General features: G+C 45.7%; 1 protein-coding gene across 2 annotated transcripts in view; it reads right to left on the reverse strand.

Annotated features, from left to right (window-relative positions):
• Positions 1-19,288, reverse strand: part of MCC (MCC regulator of WNT signaling pathway) — a 283,211-nt gene that overhangs the window by 191,124 nt on the left and 72,799 nt on the right. The window contains exon 1 of one of the 2 annotated variants that reach the window (XM_066603071.1): positions 11,730-12,040. The exons of the other annotated variant lie outside the window; for it this stretch is intronic. Within the exon in view, the coding sequence (XP_066459168.1) occupies positions 11,730-11,786 (57 nt within the window). The 5' untranslated portion in view covers positions 11,787-12,040. Of the gene's footprint in view, positions 1-11,729; positions 12,041-19,288 lie in introns of those variants that run through there. 2 annotated transcript variants of the gene reach the window in all.

A 19,288-nucleotide genomic window follows, 5' to 3' on the forward strand; every position in this document is an offset into this window, starting at 1 on the left:
GGGTGGGATCTGTATAAGGCCGGCACATGCAGGAACCCACAACGGAATCTGTCTCGGACCCCGCAGCAGACTTTCTTCCCAGCAGACCTACATGGTGTTGGCTCTAGCAGGGAAGCAAAGAGGAATAAGAGAGAAGTCTAAATATCAACATGTTGCCTGATAAGTATCAGACAGGAGGCTGCACTGCATGGAGGTGACTGCAGTAAACACATGAGACATCCAGTTATAAGCAATCAGAAAAGGGGTGCAGTATTGGAGAAATGTGCTTTCGCTGGAGTGGCCTTTTAAGAATCTTTAATAATCTGACAAGACAACTTCGTAAACATTTCTATTTCTGTGCTGCTGGTAAATATGGGATTAGACTATCCAAACCAGGAGTAAAAGTAGTCAATTAGAATTGCATGGATCTCAATTTTTAAAAAAAAGACGCTAAAAGGCAATTTTTGGAAGGGGAAAGAAATGAAAAAAAGAATTGTGATGAACACAACAGATTTGTGCTTGTTTTGCTTGCATTCTTCTAGCTAAAGAGAAAGTCATAGTGTGAACAGAGCCACAGGCACCAGTGTTGTGGATGGTGAACTTGTGGCAGCTCTTCCTCCATGATCCAATCTGACTCGGTAACAGCCGATTCTGACTTTTCTGTATAAGCAGGCAATACGGCCAACCTCATTATAGTAAATGACAACTTATCTTAACGACCACACACGGCCTACAGGTTAAGGAGAACTATAAATGTGTCCCTGATCTTACTTCTAGTCTTTTTTAAAATTAATCAGAAATAAAAGGTAAAACAGTGACCAATCTGAAATACTGGAAGCTCCTTTACCATTGCCATGTTATCTTCATTCCAACCCCCTCTGATTCCAGTATTACAGATTCCTTCCAGTATTACAGATTCCTCCCGCAGTTATCCTCGGTTGCTGTGTACCGGGGTATTCAACATGCAGATCACAAGCACAGAGCAAATTCTAATGACACCTGGTAAACCGCTGTCCGCTGGAGACGTGCAGTTTGGTGGGTTTTGTTTTATATAAATACATCACATTTTCAAATTGTATTGATTTCACCAGATAACACTCATTTTCAGAGCTATTTGTTGGAGGCTGGGCACCTGGAGGCTTTTTGCTGTCTCAAAGGCAATGTATTCAAATCCACAGCAACCCATACTAACATTTAAGACCGTGCACTGTGTGCCTAGGAGCCGCTTGCTAAGAGATCCACCCGATCTGAATTGCTGAATTAGAAGGCACAAAATGCTAGCTCTAGAGCACCGTGTGGTGCAGAGTGTTAAGACAGCAGAAATGCAGTCCTTGCTCACCACCTAAAGGTTGCTGGTTCAATCCCCGCTTGGTTCAGCCGGCTCAAGTTTGACTTCCATCCTTCAGAGGTCGGTAAAATGAGCAGCTCAGCTGGGGGTAAAAAAATGCAATAGAAGGCAATAGAAAAAAAAACAAGAAAACGTCACGATGCGATCTTACTCATGTCACCCTAGCAATCATGACTCGGTGTTTGCACCAGGGAACTTTACCTTACCCAATGCTAGCTCATCTGATATGCAGTTTTTACATAGATCAACCACCTCAACATTTATACTGAATACCAATGCAGACATGTGAAGCCAAATTTATCTTTGCCCTGTTCCATTTTCCAGCTCTGTCATTGTAGCAAAGAGACAAAAATAAAAGCATTTTCACCAAGAGAGGCAGAGCGTTTATAGCGAACCAACACAGATGGTATATGGAAAGCCACTTAATTTAGCATGCTGGAAACACACAACACATTTTGAGGCTAGATTGGCCTCTTACTCAAGCCATTTCCCACTTGCTCTCAACTGTCTTGAGGAAGAGGCCAGACTAGCCTTGAAACGTGTTGCTGTGCGTTTCCTGCATGTTGAATAAAGTGGCTTTCCATTAAATCGACTGTGGCAGCGAGGTACTGTATAGAAGCTCAGAATCTCTTGGTGAATTGTATATCTGGTGGTTTGCTTGAGGACAGAGTGGCAAGCTTAAAGGAGCAGGCTACACTCCAATTCTACAATCATATGCCGAATATCAATAGAGTCCAACGGACGCCATTTTCTATAATGGTGCTCATCGGGCTTCCATTATGGCATCTAGCATTTAAAAAAAACCAAAACACAGTGCTGCATGATGTGCTATTTTTTGCCGTTCTATATTATATATACTTGCACACAAATGTATATAAATCAGCAGGTTATTTTTGAAGTACATTCGAACCCTTATGCAATAGGATGTATTGGTCTGATAGCAGGAGTTTTCTGTTCTAGGAAATGGACTAAAATCTGAAGCTGCTTTACCCTTTCCATTGCAAATCCAGAAAAACACCTGCACTCATTTCCCCCCAGTCAGTGAATGAGGTGTTGGAAAAGCCTATTCACATGCATCGCACTGCACTTGGTTATGGATTTTCTGAAGAGAAGACATAAAGCCACTACAAATACATTTGTGTGAACATTGCTTAAAAGTTAGCACATAGCTGCATAAAAAATAAAGAACTGGAATATTTACGCATAATCAAAATGTGTTTCTTAGACCAAGGCTATTATAGATTCCTGAACTATATCCTCATATGAGCCAAGGGTTATAAGAAAACACGTGATATACAAGAATCTATTCTCTTACGTGACTTGATAAGCCCAAATACAAGTATCTGCAGCAGTCACTGAGATGGCAAATAGTTAAACACAAATGTGCATAGAATTCACAAGTAGGTCTATGGCAAAAGTTTGAAGCAATTTTACAGCGGTATATTTCCCACAAATTTTCTTAAAATCCACAGCAAGTCCATGTAATATGGCATGTAATAGGGGCCATGCTGCTGATTTCATAGTATAAAGACTATGGCTAGATTAAGGCCTTACATTCTGCCATCAGTATAGAAAAAACACCATTTCTTCCAAAAGATCACCTGTTACAGGCAGAGTACCGAAGCCATGCTATTAATCATGGGCAGCGCTACATGTATCCAATTAGAGATGCTGGGGAAAGTAGTCCGTGCAATATATATTCAGCCTCACCGGACTTCCCTTGGCCTTACATAAATGTAGGACCATCAGCAGCGAGCACCGGGCTGGTGGTTCTACATGACATAATAAAGGGCACTTTACCAGGATTAAGGGGCCGTTTACACCAAACAATTTAGCGTCTGGATAAGCGAACTCTGACATTGTTCGCTCGGGCAGCCCGTTTATAAGGGCAGATACATTGTTGGCTCGTTCATAGGTTCACTGTATATGTGACTGAGAACGACTGAACGATCGGTACTTAGACGGAACGATTAGTGAACGAGCCAAAGATGATTTTTATGCTTGTATAAAGTGGACGATGAATGAGAAGCGACGGATTGATTTACAATTATCGTTAATTTTTTTTAATCGTTCTGTGTAAAAGGGCCTTAGTTCACACTTGATTATAAAGCATCTACATTAACCTTTCCTTTTTAGGATTTCACATAAAATCACATCTGGAATTTCAAGGAACGTATACCAAATTTGCTCTCATCGGCACGCTTATACCCATACAGCGCAAAATATTTTGTAATCAACAGGCCAAAAACATTGAAGACCCGTCTGTAAATGTCTGTAACCAGGATACTTCCTACAGTAGGTACTCTTTAAAATTATAGCTTATGTTCTGGGGGAGGAATGGATTGGGCATGTTAAAATTCCGGTTTACCAATTCTGTTGCAGGAAATGCTTAAAGGCCCATTTAGACACAACGATTATCGCTCAAAAGCCGTCTTTTGAGCGATAATCGTTGTGTGTAACTGCACGTACATTGTGCAGTTTTCGTTAAGCCGTCGCTCATCGTTGTCCTTCAGCGTGCTGAAAGATCAGCGATGAGCCTTATCAGGGATTCACAGCGGGATACAGCTGATATAATTGTTTCAGCTGTATCCTGCTCCTTGATGACAGGCTGGGTATAAGGAACAGAGCAGTCCAGCTCTGTTGTTCATACCCGGCATGGAGCGCTTTGCTGCATAACAGCCGGGCGCTCCGTGCAGAAAACATCTGGATGCAGAAGACAAGCGGGGACACCCTGCTTGTCTTCTGCATCTTCCGCTCCGAGCACTCGGTTGTATGACCGCCGGGTGCTCGGAGTGGGGAATAGCTGTATGCAGAAGACAAGCGGGGACACCCCGCTTGTCTTCTGCATCCTCTGCTGGCAGCGCAAAGGTGATCGCTCATCTTGCACTGTGAATGACAAACCGATGATCGCTCAAAAGTCACTTAAACGACATCTTTGGAGTGATAATCTTTGTGTCTAAATGGGCCTTAAGAGTATGCTCACATCAGCGTTATGACTTTGGTTTACAATGGTGTGATGACTGCTATGAAGAATCCATTATCTGAGTGATACAATGGATCCTAAGACACACTTCTAAGGGCTCGTTCACACTAGTGCTTTGGGCTCCATTATGGGAGCAGTAAAACCCATGGAAGCTGGGTGCTGAACAGACCCTATTGATTATAATAAGGTCCATTTTGTCCTTCAGATGGCATGTTACAGGATGAAAGAGCGATGCATGAAGCTCAATTTCATATTGTATTTTAAAAGAAGTCAGCAACAGATCCCCGGACAGAGGTTCCAGCACAGATGTGAACCCGGCCTTACTCTATGTTTAAAGAGTGAATTATAACATTTCCTAGCAGTCGCACTTTATGTATATCATCCCTAAAATGTTCCAAGTAGTCTAGTTTCATCAGGGACATTTAGTGTATAATGAAAAGTTCTACAATTTCCCAACATACTCTCTGTATCAATTCCTTATGGTTTTAAATATTACAACTTGTAGTTACTCAATGGGGCCCTTTATGCTTTCCTTCCAATGGATAAAATCTGTCCTAGACATGTGATGGACACACGGTTGACACAAGCCATGCACCTATGTGATCAGCCAATTACCAGGACAGGTAAACAGCGAAGGTAAGGATCAGCACATGATAAACAAAAAACACTGTTCAAAGAAATGTTAACAATGTAGAGTTTTCTCTTTATTCACAATAGTTTAGATGTTAAAGGGGTTGTCCCGCGGCAGCAAGTGGGTCTATACACTTCTGTATGGCCATAATAATGCACTTTGTAATATACATTGTGCATTAATTATGAGCCATACAGAAGTTATAAAAAGTTTTTTACTTACCTGCTCCGTTGCTGGCGTCCTCGTTCCCATGGAGCCGACTAATTTTCGCCCTCCGATGGCCAAATTAGCCGCGCTTGCGCAGTCCGGGTCTTCTGCAGTCTTCTATGGAGCCGCTCGTGCAGAATGCAGGCTCCGTGTAGCTCCGCCCCGTCACGTGCCGATTCCAGCCAATCAGGAGGCTGGAATCGGCAATGGACCGCACAGAAGAGCTGCGGTCCACGGAGACAGAGGATCCCGGCGGCCATCTTCAGCGGTAAGTATTGAAGTCACCGGAGCGCGGGGATTAAGGTAAGCGCTCCGGTAAGCTTTCTTTACCTCCCTGCATCGGGGTTGTCTCGCGCCGACCGGGGGGGGGGGGGGGGTTGAAAAAAAAAATAACCCATTTCGGCGCGGGACATCCCCTTTAACTTTTTCTGCCAAGCTTTGCATGCAAAAACATTTTTATAAGAACTATATATGGGTGCTAAAGTGCCCTTTGTGGAAAACCCCGTCTAATGAACACTTCAAAGAAATAAAGTGTTTTAAGGCCCATTTACACGCAACGATTATCGCTCAAAATTTGCTCAAAAGCCATCGTTTGAGCGATAATCCTTCAGTGTAAATGCTCCCATCTTTCACTCTTCGGCTGAACAATGATTTTTTTTAGGTGAGCATAAAATCCATCATTCAGCCGGAGAGAAGATAACACACAAACCGCATGCTGTGTTTGCTGTCCATGGTACTGTATTCTCTACTGGAGCTGCTGATAACATTGTAATCAGCTTGCAGCCCCACAGCAGAACAAAAGAGCCGATTGCAAGAACAGACCACCTGCATGCTTATGGCTCAAATGTGTCCATTTGAACGGATTTTGAGTAATAAATGTCCTGTGTAATGGCTGGTTTAAACACAACGATTATCGCTCAAAAAATCTTTTCAGGTATTTTCGAGCGATAATCGTTGTGTCCTTTAACAGCACAAGGTGATCGCTCAAACATTGAGCGATCAGCTTGCGCTGTGAGCAGAGGATGCAGAAGACAAGCTGGGTGTCCCCACTTGTCTTCTGCATCCAGCTGTTCCCCACTTGCAGCGCCCAACTGTTATACAGCTGGGTGCTCCGAGCGGAGGATGCAGAAGACAAGCGGGGTGTCCCCACTTGTCTACTAAACCAGCTGTTCCCCCGCTCGCAGCGCCCACCTGTTATACAGCCGAGCGCTCTGAGTGGGGAATGGAGAACAGAGCTGGACAGCTGTGTTCTTCATATCCTGCCTGTCATCAGGGAGCGGGATACAGCTGAAACAATAGTATCAGCTGTATCCCGCTGTGAATTCCTGATAACTGATCGCTGATCTTTCAGCATTCTGAAAGATCAGTGATGACTTAACAAAAACTGCATGATGTCAGTGCAGTTAGACAAAACGATTATTGCTCAAAAGATGGCTTTGAGCAGTTTTTGAGCTAAAATCGTTGTGTTTTAAAGGGCCTTAAATGGCCCATAAGTGGCATAAGAGGATTTTATCACCCCGAGAGAATTGGTCACCACTGCCCTACAAATCCGGCAGCAGAATCCAGGCTGACAGTTAAAATTGTGTCTTTAGAGCAGCAGCCCATCTGTAAAGTCATAAAAACACCAGACAAAGTTGAGAATACCACTCAATGCTAAAAACACAAGATACCAGTGACTAATATACTAGTATACTAAGGTATTGTCAGGGACAGCTACACCATAGAGGCAGGCCATGCAGCTGCTATGGAGTCATGGATAAGGGGCCCAGCAAATGTTGGATCCATCATCTTTTCTACTGGAAGTTCTGCACTACTTCTAGCCACCCTTCTCCAGAGGAACTGAATCACTCGAAAACAAGGTTAGAAAATGACTTAAAGGGATATTCTAGTGCTTTTTAAAAAATTTTCTATTGATGACTGACAGGTCATCAATAGATGATTGGCAGTGACGTGCCATTCAGATCCCCACTGATCAGATGATTCCCAGGGCCAGTGTCAGTGCAGGAAGCAGAAAGCATTGACAATTATATAGTGGCCCGAGTTGGTACTGCAAAACAGCTCCCATTTATTTCAATGGGAGCTGCACCTGCAATGACAACCCAGGCAGCTGTGCTATAAAGTCAGCACTTCCTGTGCTGATCGCACTGACAGCGGCCCTGGAAATCCCTTGATCAGCGGGGATTCTACAGATATTCAATATACAAATCAGCATATATGGTACAACATTTCCCAAAGACAGCAACCTCACCAGAAATGAATGCTTGGAAGACTGTAGGCTGGATTAGTCTTCTGTTGGAGACGACACTTTACATATTCAGAACATATGGAGGTAAAGTCACAGAATGCTTTAATATATGCAGTATATATGCACATTTGCCCAGTTTACCCCCCAAAATGTTGCCCCTTCAGCTTTATTTCATTAGAAGCAAATAACAAAAGTTGTGAAGCTAATGTTTCCCATTCACTTTAATAGGATTACAATTACTGCGTTATGTGAGTATTCCTGTAGTGAGGCTCAAAGTATGTGTTTGGGTGTAAGTGACACATGACAGCGGGTACCAAAATCTGCACACAAGGAATTCTGCATTCCTTCTCCCAACCAGCCACGTTTAGGATTACTGTGCGGTGCCTAAATCACGAGGTTCATTTCTAGAGAAACACTATGCCCGACAGATCATCCCATGTAAAAGCATCTTAAAAATCTGCTAGAAGGCATCACTCTCTCGATGACCTTGAGCAATTGATGATTTCCATAGTTTAAGCATCCGAACAGCAGCATGTATGTATGTATTAAATCCTATGCATTCAGCAACTGCCTCTTGCTGCCAGCATTTGGCTACTCCAGCCTGTGCCCAATCATGGCACACCTGATGGTGTTAAGAGCTTTGTCGTCTGCAGAACGTGACTGCCAAGGTTATGCTGTGATTTGTATCAGCGAGATAGAAGACGGTGGCAGGATCAGAGCCCGGATATAATGAGAAGAGCTTCCCTGCTGTCACAAGACACATAATGAGCACACGACGAATTATTTTACATCTCCTAGGTAGTTCACTGGAAGCTGTGGTCTAGTAAGGGTTAACAGTCCACGCTTCCACTAACGAAATCATAGCGCTACGCAGATACGAGGAAGAGGTAGAAAAGTCTTCCTATTCCAAACACGTCTAGTATGGGAGTAGTGAGAACAGGGGGAGCCAAGTGGGCTCATTTAGCTCGGAAATTTAACGATTGAGGATTGTAACCGTAGCCAAGGATGGCGAAAAAGCTGGAGGAGCTGAAGATAAAAGGATTGAACAAAATCCGAAAAACACTGCCCACAAGATGAAAAAACAGAAACTTCCCCAAGGCATCAACTTCCTTTCCCCTTCCCCCATAAGGATAACACTATGCAACATGGTGTAATGGCAGTGACACACACAGGCTGGGAGCTCACATCTGTGGCCACGCTACATGATATGATTTACAGCAGTGCAGCCAGAAGATGTGTTTAATGAATGAAGGTAGAAAGCCACGGGCTACGCTGCTGGACTTAAAGGGTCTCTGTGGGCCTTACTGATAGAATGCATTAGGCCAAGTTCACACTAGCGGGTTTTTGTGGATCCTGTTTTACAAAACATGGAACTGCACAAGACGGGTGATGATGGTGCTTCTCTCTTGTTTTGTTGATTCCCCCACTGACTACAATGTAAACAGAAATAAACAACATCTCTTCCTGTCCTTTTCTGAACTGGAAACAATAGTAGCAGTCTGCGCTTTTGCTCTAGTGTAAAAAGCGGAATGAAGACTGAAAATTTTGAAACTGACTTAAAGTGAAGATCTTCGGTTTCACTACATTTCTATGGGCAACAAAACAAATGTTTTCTTTCCGTTTTGCTCTCATGGCCGGGCAGCTAGACGGAAAGCAAGAATGCTAGTGTGAACTTGGCCTGAAAGTATATTCACACTGACGATTTGTAGTCTGAAAATCAGACAGAAATCATATCCATTCATTTCAATATGAATACTTGCATGGGCTTTTCTTTTCCCGCACTCGGACAGTCTGAGTATTAGGCCGGCTGCACGTGAGCGTAATTTGCTGCATGAATGCGACAGTTGCGCAGCCTGCAGCAAGTACGCAATGGCATTGCATACTTGCTGTGGGCCGCAGATTACCATGCTGCGTATACACCATGCTGAGATCTTTATTGCGCACAAGGTGTGATCAGCAGCATGGGAGCCTACGGCAGATTGGTACAGTGTATTCCCCCGTGCGGAATACGCTATAACATGGTCAAGTGGAGGAGCCCTTAAAAAAGAAAACTTTAAAAAAAGGGCAGCATTTTTTATTTTTGTGTAATTTTAGTAGAAAAATCGCTCATTCAAGTCTATGGATGCATTCAAAAGAAACCAGATTGCACTTGCATGAGGTGAGTGCGATCAGTTTTAAAAAGCATGTAACCATGGTGATCATAAATAAAAAAAGAATGGAGGATGCTTTTTTTTTATATGCACATGGAAAACACACCCGAAAAAAATTGCAAACGGGCCTAAAAAAAATTGCAGGCAAAAACTGTACAGATTTTTATTAACAAATTCACAAATGCCGGTGTGAATATACCCCGAGTAATGCATTCTGTACAGATACAGGGAGCCCCATGCCGTGGTAGATAGAGAGCAATGGGAGAGAAGCCTCGGCAGGTAAGCCGCGGTAGACGGGAGAGGAGCCTCGGCAGGTAAGCCGCGGTAGACGGGAGAGGAGCCTCGGCAGGTAAGCCGCGGTAGACGGGAGAGGAGCCTCGGCAGGTAAGCCGCGGTAGACGGGAGAGGAGCCTCGGCAGGTAAGCCGCGGTAGACGAGAGAGGAGCCTCGGCAGGTAAGCCGCGGTAGACGAGAGAGGAGCCTCAGCAGGTAAGCCGCGGTAGACGAGAGAGGAGCCTCGGCAGGTAAGCCGCGGTAGACGAGAGAGGAGCCTCGGCAGGTAAGCCGCGGTAGACGAGAGAGGAGCCTCGGCAGGTAAGCCGCGGTAGACGAGAGAGGAGCCTCGGCAGGTAAGCCGCGGTAGACGAGAGAGGAGCCTCGGCAGGTAAGCCGCGGTAGACGAGAGAGGAGCCTCGGCAGGTAAGCCGCGGTAGACGAGAGAGGAGCCTCGGCAGGTAAGCCGCGGTAGATGAGAGAGGATCCTCGGCAGGTAAGCCGCGGTAGATGAGAGGGGAGCCTCGGCAGGTAAGCCGCGGTAGATGAGAGAGGATCCTCGGCAGGTAAGCCGCGGTAGATGAGAGAGGATCCTCGGCAGGTAAGCCGCGGTAGATGAGAGGGGAGCCTCGGCAGGTAAGCCGCGGTAGATGAGAGAGGATCCTCGGCAGGTAAGCCGCGGTAGATGAGAGGGGAGCCTCGGCAGGTAAGCCGCGGTAGATGAGAGAGGAGCCTCGGCAGGTAAGCCGCGGTAGATGGGAGAGGAGCCTCGGCAGGTAAGCCGTGGTAGATGGGAGAGGAGCCTCGGCAGGTAAGCCGTGGTAGATGGGAGAGGAGCTGCAGGTAACCCGTGGTAGATGGGAGAGGAGCTGCAGGTAACCCGTGGTAGGAAGAGAGGAGCTGCAGGTAACCCGTGGTACATAGAGAGGAGCTGCAGGTAACCCGTGGTACATAGAGAGGAGCTGCAGGTAACCCGTGGTACATAGAGAGGAGCTGCAGGTAACCCGTGGTACATAGAGAGGAGCTGCAGGTAACCCGTGGTACATAGAGAGGAGCTGCAGGTAACCCGTGGTACATAGAGAGGAGCTGCAGGTAACCCGTGGTACATAGAGAGGAGCTGCAGGTAACCCGTGGTACATAGAGAGGAGCTGCAGGTAACCCGTGGTACATAGAGAGGAGCTGCAGGTAACCCGTGGTACATAGAGAGGAGCTGCAGGTAACCCGTGGTACATAGAGAGGAGCTGCAGGTAACCCGTGGTACATAGAGAGGAGCTGCAGGTAACCCGTGGTACATAGAGAGGAGCTGCAGGTAACCCGTGGTACATAGAGAGGAGCTGCAGGTAACCCGTGGTACATAGAGAGGAGCTGCAGGTAACCCGTGGTACATAGAGAGGAGCTGCAGGTAACTCGTGGTACATAGAGAGGAGCTGCAGGTAACCAGTGGTACATAGAGAGGAGCTGCAGGTAACCAGTGGTACATAGAGAGGAGCTGCAGGTAACTCGTGGTACATAGAGAGGAGCTGCAGGTAACCCGTGGTACATAGAGAGGAGCTGCAGGTAACCAGTGGTACATAGAGAGGAGCTGCAGGTAAGCAGTGGTACATAGAGAGGAGCTGCAGGTAACTCGTGGTACATAGAGAGGAGCTGCAGGTAACCCGTGGTACATAGAGAGGAGCTGCAGGTAACCCGTGGTACATAGAGAGGAGCTGCAGGTAACCCGTGGTACATAGAGAGGAGCTGCAGGTAACCCGTACCTGTGAGGCTGAGCACACAGCACCCTGCGGGCGGCTCCCGGTAACCTTGCAGCACCACAACATCCGCGCACATGCCAACGTTCTGCTGAGAGCCTTCCTTCCCTCCGGCGAGCTGCCCTACAAGTACGCCGCGCTGCAGAGCCATGAAGTAGCACTCACCTCACTGATGTCCACCTGGGAGTCGTCCCCGTAGGGCAGCCCCAGCCCGGCGTTCATGGCTGCAGCCTGTGCGGTTGAGGGACTTCCTGCCTCTATGGCAGCGCACACACGGAGCTCCAGGACGAGCCGCGCACATCCCCCGCTCCGGCCCCGCACAACTTCTGGCCGCACACATAGACGGCGCCCGGCGCTGACAGCACGGCTCCCCGGACGCGGACAAGCCGGGCACGGAGGCGTTAGCGGGCGCCCAGGGGAAACTTTCCCGGCAGTGTGTGTGAGGAGCAGCAGCTGTCTGCCTGCTGCACCGTGTACGAGGGGCGGTGCCGGGACATGGGGAGGGGGCTGCGTACAGCTCAGGGGTCCTCCACATGCTAGGTATGAGCGGTGTGCGGACGGTGCAGTCACCTACATGGAAGGAACGAGTAGTGGAATGTCCAAGTCCCAATGACCGGTCCCCGTCAGAGGGGTGAGGGGAGCCATGGCAGCTGCTACCCGTGTTGTCCCCGAACTTCTCAGTACAGCCGTGTTCACATCTGCGTCCCATCCGGCCAAGGGACCAGACAAGAATCAGCAGCAAACGGACTTCGATAAGCTGGGGGCTTAGGTGGGGAAATAGCAAATGAAGTGATGAACATGGGCAGGAGAAATGGAGGTCACCAATATCCACTAAGGGCTAATGCCCACGGTCAGACACAGCGGAACGTCACGGCGTTATCCTGCAACTATTAGATACTACTGAACCGAATAGCTCAATGTTCACGCTGCGGAATTCCGCAGTGTGAAAGAAACCACTGCATGTTCTAATTGCCGTGGAAAACCGCGCGTCCGGCTTTGTAGCCAACAGAAGCCGTCCGCCACGCGATACTTCCGTTGTGAGCACAGCAACAGAAGTATCGCGTGATTAAGCATCACCACCCACCGCGTCATGTGCTGTACTGTGCATGCGCATTGGCTCGCAAGATGGGACTCGAGCGGTGGATTTGGAGAGGTGAGTATGGGGTCTTTGGGGGACGCCATGACAGACTCCACTGCGATATTCCGCTGGCGGAGTAAGTCACGGCTGTGGGCATGAGGCCTAAATGGGGTACTGCTAGGGAAAAGTGAGATGGAAAAAGACCTGGGGGTACTAGTGGATTGTAGATTTAACTGGAGCAACCAATGCCAATCAGCTGCTGCAAAAGCAAATGAAATTTTGGGGAGCATTAAAAGAGGTATAGGGGCGAGGGACGGGAACATTATTCTTCCTCTATATAAGGCACTTGTCAGGCCTCACATGGAATACTGCGCACAGTTCTGGACACTGGTGCTCAGGAAAGATGTTGCAGTGCTTGAGGGGGTTCAAAGAAGGGCAACTAAACTAATACATGGAATGGGAGTACTAGAATACCCATAGAGACTATCAAAATTGGGGTTATTTACCCTGGGAAAAAGGCGGTTAAAGGATTTCATCAGGATAGGTCATCAATAGCTGATCGTCTAGGGCCCGTCGCTTGGAACCCCAACTGCTCAGCTGAGCGGGCGCATTCTGGCAGCGGCACAATTACACAGAGGTTGGAGCGGAAGCCTTCCCGCCGACCTTAGTGTAGTGGCCAGTGCTTGTAACTGCAGGCACGGCTTTCATTAAAATCCATGGGCACAGTGCCTGTAGTTTACAAGTGCCGGTCAATACCTGGGAGGGCAGTGTGCAGACTTCCACTCCAAATACACAGAGGTCGGAGCGGAAGTCTCCGTGCCAACCTCCTTGTAATTCTTGTACAACCCCCTTAAAAGCAAATCTACCCAACTGAGGCTGCAGCACTGGTATTTAGAAAACCCCCAAAAGCTGTGTGATAACCGCCTATGGGAACTGTAATAGCTGCAATTTCATCATTTGCCAAGATTTTTCAAAAACACATATGTATCATAAGGAGAAAAATCAAAGAGTTATTTTTTTATTAGAGCCCTAAAAACTGTCACACACACACAAAAGTCTCTGTGTACATGCGCCAACATAAAGACGAATGGGAGGGAGCGTACCCAAAGACGGCGAAAAGGGTCAAATTGGAAGGGTCACAGTACAGGAACGGGGCACCCGTGAGTATGAAAGACAGCTCTCCGGACTCGCTGTTCCCTTACCTTTGAGCCACATACCGTAGTTTTTAGGACTCCAAGGTGATGACAGTCAGGTTCCCTTTAAAGGGCTTGTCCAAGATAACGTTTTCCTTCTTATAGTCAGTCACAGACCTCTGTGCTACAATCTGAGGTTACTTTGGTGGCATTTTTCCTTCTTTTGCCAAATTGGTTTTCAGCCATAACATTTTTTTACTGGTATTTTCCCATAGACTTATCTATAGAGCGAGGAGTATGAATGGACCGACAGTGAAGCATGCGCACTGCTGCCCCAGTCCAAGTCTATGGGGCTGAAGGAGACTGCTGGGGCTGCGCTTGACAGTAACTCATTTCAGACTCCTCCTCACTTTGGTTGTAAAGCAAGGAGGAATGGAGGAGCTTGAGACCCCTGTTCTAGGCATCGTGGGACTCTCAGAGATCATACCCTTTTCTATCCTGTGAATAAATGTTCTTTATGGGAATACCTATTTACTCCTCTTGGCACAGCTCCACTAACACAAGATAAACATCACTTCACTGGTATATACTTATTACTTCCAGTTACACGGGAGATTAATACCAATATGCTGTCCATACATACAAAGATTGGTCCCTGGTCAGAACATATACATATATCCAGTCGTCATTACTGGACTATCTGGTGCAGGAGCTGCTCAATAGCAGCAAGATCTGAAAAAAAAGTTGCCTAAGGCTGGGTTCTCACTGGGCGTATTCTGGGCAGAAATATTGCGGTTTAGCCGCAGCGAAAAACTGCGAGATTCCCATTGAGAAGGCATTGCTTCAAAACTCGTGGCACTTAGCCGCGGGTTTTGGGGTGGCTTGTCCGCAAGCTTTTCTGTTGTGGCCGGCGCTCCCATAGAGGAGAGCCCGTCTGCAATGGAAAAGAAAAAAAAAAAAGGACATGCTGTGGCTGGCGCATCACGGAATTAGCGGCTGCAGACGGATTGGCTGCGGCGAAATTCCGGACGGAACCCTGTGTGAACCCAGCCTCATACTACTGATGTCTGAAATAAAAATACCTATGTTACCCTGCTCATCACCGCCGACCCTCAGATATTGGGTGCAGAGATCCACTTTAGGGCTCATGTCCACAACCATTTTTTCAGCACATATTATACATGCGTAGCACTGCCGCGTTATACACAGTGAATGGAGTCAATGAAAGAGAATGGAATTTTTATTGGAACATGTGCGTGTAGACATGTACAATACATAAATGGCAGCATGCTCTATCTCTCTGCGTACCACGCAGTGTGAGCCCTGTACATTGGTACAGGCAGTGTATGAAACCCTGTCCATACACAATACATTGCATATGAAACCGCCACCCATATGCAACGCAGCTATGAAACAGAGTGGGCTATTAAAAAAAAAAGTCACACTGCGCATGTGCGTGTGATCCGGGGGCATGTGCAGTGCACTCACAGGCATACGCGCTCTCTGCCAGCAGACCCACTGTATACAAGTGGACATGAGGCCTTACATTTGCTGCATCCCTGAAAATCAACAGAAGACTTAGCATTTATGGTGCTGCATTACTTTAAGACTATGATTAAAGTAATATTTTTTTCCTTCCGACGACGGGAGATAATGCAAAATACACAACCAACAAGAAAATATCTGCTATCAAGTATGTACTTGCAGTCCCCTTACTGCCTCTAGAGGGAGCACTGGACCATTGTTCATTTCAAGCTACTGCCTCATTAACAGGCAGTATCTGAACTGAAATACTCTATCACCACCAGTATTTACATTTACAGCTTCCTTGACAGCAATAAAGCAACAGGAATGGAAAAGCCACAAGCAACCAGCCACCTCTTCAACTGACATCACAAAACAATCATAACAGCACCAGCAAATAAACCCAGGAGCATCAGCTTCACAAAATGTAATAGGGTATGTACGTTCAGCCAAAATCCACATTGGAAAAAACCAACATGGATTTGCTTCAAAATCCACAACAGAGAACCACGGCTGAGACACATTTTTCTGCCACGGATATGCTAAGGTTGCTGTCGTGGCTCAGGATCCAGATTCCACATCAAGTGACATTGTCCTGTCCCAGGCACGTGGATTTTAAATCTCTGCTGTGACCATGTAGCAGATTTCCATTTAAATAAAGGCTACATTTTGGAATAGAGCTTTTGCAGTGGATTTTGAGCAGATTGTTGTGGATTCTGCATCAAATCCATGGCAAAAGATTCACTACAAAGCACTGTCGATCAGCTATTGATGACCAATGCTAAAGGATAGTTTAATCAAATTTCAGAAATGCGACAATCCCTTTCATTTGGTCAGTAGTCCCACTAGAGTCAGGCTCACCCCGGCACAAACTGGTTATTTCCAAAGAATAGATTGCATTTAACTTACAGCAAATGAGGGGAAAAAAATCAGTTTATGTGCCTATAAATATGTTTTTCTACTACTTAACCCAAGGTTCAGCAACAAAACAATTATTTTTGCTATACAATACACCAAAGGCTTTATTGGATAAGATCCAGGTTCTTGATTCCTAAAACCTTACATCTGTTCCAGCTCTATAGCAGCCTGTGCAGTCAGGGAAAAAGAAAAAAAAAACACCCAACAGGCGAACGAGGGGCGAGTGGCAAACAAACTCTGACTACATCTTCCAGATGGGATGGTGATGGAGGGACATTTAACAATTTAAAGAGTAGAGGGTCTCTTTATGATGCAGCACGAGTAGGAATATTGCCTTTCAGATGCTACTGGGACATGAACACCCTAGGGTGCATTCCCTTTAAAAAAAAAAGGAAAAAAAAATAAGGAAAAAAATATGTTATTCCAGCCAAGGTGTCAAGCCATCGCACAAAAGGGGGATGCAGGAGTGTTCCAACCACCCAACTGGTCCCTTTCTTAATTATAGAGCAATAAGTATCCAATGCATATGTAAGTTCCAAGGCCAGAGTCCCATTCTGGCGGGTGTTGCATATTAGATAATTGCATAAAATGGTGCAATATGTACAACCATTTGTATTGTTTACAGAATTTCTACATTACTCTATTAGAAGGTGAAAAATTGTATAATTTATCATTTAGATTACGCTTTTGAAGCCTTAAAAATCAACATCTGCTTCCCAATTTATTAAAGAGCCACTCCAGTGAAAATGCATTTTAACATCTCTTCTACCCCCCCCATACCTGATTGCCCCTCTGTGTATTCCAGACACTTCCATGCAGTGCAGCCCCTTGTCCGATACTTAATATGCACCATCTCAAGGCAGAAGTGTTTTACTTTCACATCTTTTCCATGATCTATCAGCACAGCATTAGTTGAGGCTATACCATTTTGCCTGCTGAGCAGGGCAGTTTAAATTTCCTTACTTTCTGTATTTACCTAAATAATCTATAGACCATATGTATACAGTCAGGAGAATGAGCTGTGATCTCCTCTATTATATTTGTGACAGGAGCTGTGTGATCATCATCAGTAACTCTGACAGGGGTGCCTGTATCCCCCTGTAGGTAGTTTCTATTGTAAATTCATGAAACAGCATAAAAAAAAACAAAACTGAGAATTGGATAGAAAATGAATCCATAAACCCAAGAAGATCTTAGCTGGTTACAAATGAGATCACATGACCATGTGAGAATGAAGAAAAAAAACGTCCAGGATTTTCAGATAGAAAGAAACTAACCAAAGTAACACTAGGTCACACATATATACTGGGGGATCGTTGCATAATGCATGAATTTAAAAAAAAAGTCACCGTCGAGGCCTTCTAAAATGCACAGGTGGTGCATAATCTAGTAACAACACTTAAAGCGATATCATATAAACATTACATCATATTCCGTAAGGAGGAGGACAATGCTTCACAGATGTTTGCTGTGTAAACTAAAGACACAGAGATATAGATTGTTGCAGACCAAGTACACCCCTTCATGGCAACTGTATTCCCTAATGGCCTCTTTCAGGACAATGCACCCTGCCACATTGCAGAAACTTTCAAGAATGGTTTAAGGAACATGACCGAGTCATGGCCTCCAGATCACAGTCATACGGAGCATCTGATGGCTGTACTAGAAAAAGGAGTCCAATTCTTTGAGGCCTAACCTCACAATTTATAGGCCTAACAGCTCTAAGCAGGATGGGCTGCTAGCTTCTTGGTGCCAGCAAGGACAGGACCCCTTCAGATGTCTAATGGACTCCCTGTCTCTATGGGTCAAGGCTGTTTTGGCGGCATTAAGAGGGACTCAATATATAATATTAGAGAAATGGTTTATACAGACTAGTTTTTATTCACTTTTATTGGTGAAGAGACATGACAGGATGAAGAAAGAAAAATGTTATGGTAAGAATTGTTGCAAGTATTCTATTGTCTAACTTATGTACCCTTAGGGTGTATTCAGACGACCGTATATCGGCCGAGTATTCACGCCGGCCGATATACAGCGTCTCTCTCTGCAGGGGGAGGAGGCTGGAAGAGTCGGGAGCAGTGCACTGAGCTCCCGCCCCCTCTCTGCCTCCTCTCCGCCCCTCTGTACTATTTTCAATGAGGAGAGGCGGGACCGGGCGGAGCTAATCCCCGTTCCGCCTCCTCTTATTGCAAATAGTGCAGAGGGGAGGAGAGGGGGTGGAGAGGAGGAAGAGGGGGCGGGAGCTCAGAGCACTGCTCCCAGCTCTTCCAGCCTCCTCCCCTTGCGGAGAGAGACGCCGTATATCGGCCGGCGTGAATATCTGGCCGATATACGGACGTCTAAATGCACCCTTAAGCGGTAAAGAACATACTAAACAAAATTGTATTGCGACAATTGATAATTATATACCTATTGCAATGTAGCAAACTATCAAAAAACACTTCTTTTTCTCCACTAGTAAAATCTCAGTAAGAACATAAGTACCCTGGTCAAATAATCAAGAGTTGCAGTTTTGAATGTTGAGATATTTAAACAATACTACTAAAGCAGAGAAGGTAGCATAAAAGCACCTCTACGAGTAGAAGTTATAACGCCTTCCTTGCTGATGCACATGTGGAGATGCCCTTTTAAAAAAAATTTTTTTAAAAACAACATCCCTTTAAATAAGTCCACAATAACCTAGCTACACAGCTGGACATTTTGTTTTGGTTGAAAATGTTAAAAATAGCAAAAAAAGCTTTAACTCAAGTTTCTGCACGCTGAGCAAATTCAAATAATAGGTCAGAAGGTCCATGGTGTCCCAATGTAATGCTCAGAAAAAACACATCCACTGAGCATTCTATGTAATACAATGGATTTCAGGTCTTCAGGACAGGATTTGGAATGTGACTCAACTGTAAAATAGTAAAAGCTTGCAATCTACGACAGATAATGTGTCCGTGCACAAAAGGTATTAAATTATACTGAGTCTTGAAGGCCAAAATAGGCCTGGTCCTTAATGGGTTAAGAGTGCTTTTTTTATCCCCGCCTTCTGACCAGCAACTATTTTTCTGCTAACGTAGCCTTATGAG

Source organism: Eleutherodactylus coqui, chromosome 5 (genome assembly GCF_035609145.1).
Source record: "Eleutherodactylus coqui strain aEleCoq1 chromosome 5, aEleCoq1.hap1, whole genome shotgun sequence".
Lineage (NCBI taxonomy): Eukaryota > Metazoa > Chordata > Amphibia > Anura > Eleutherodactylidae > Eleutherodactylus > Eleutherodactylus coqui.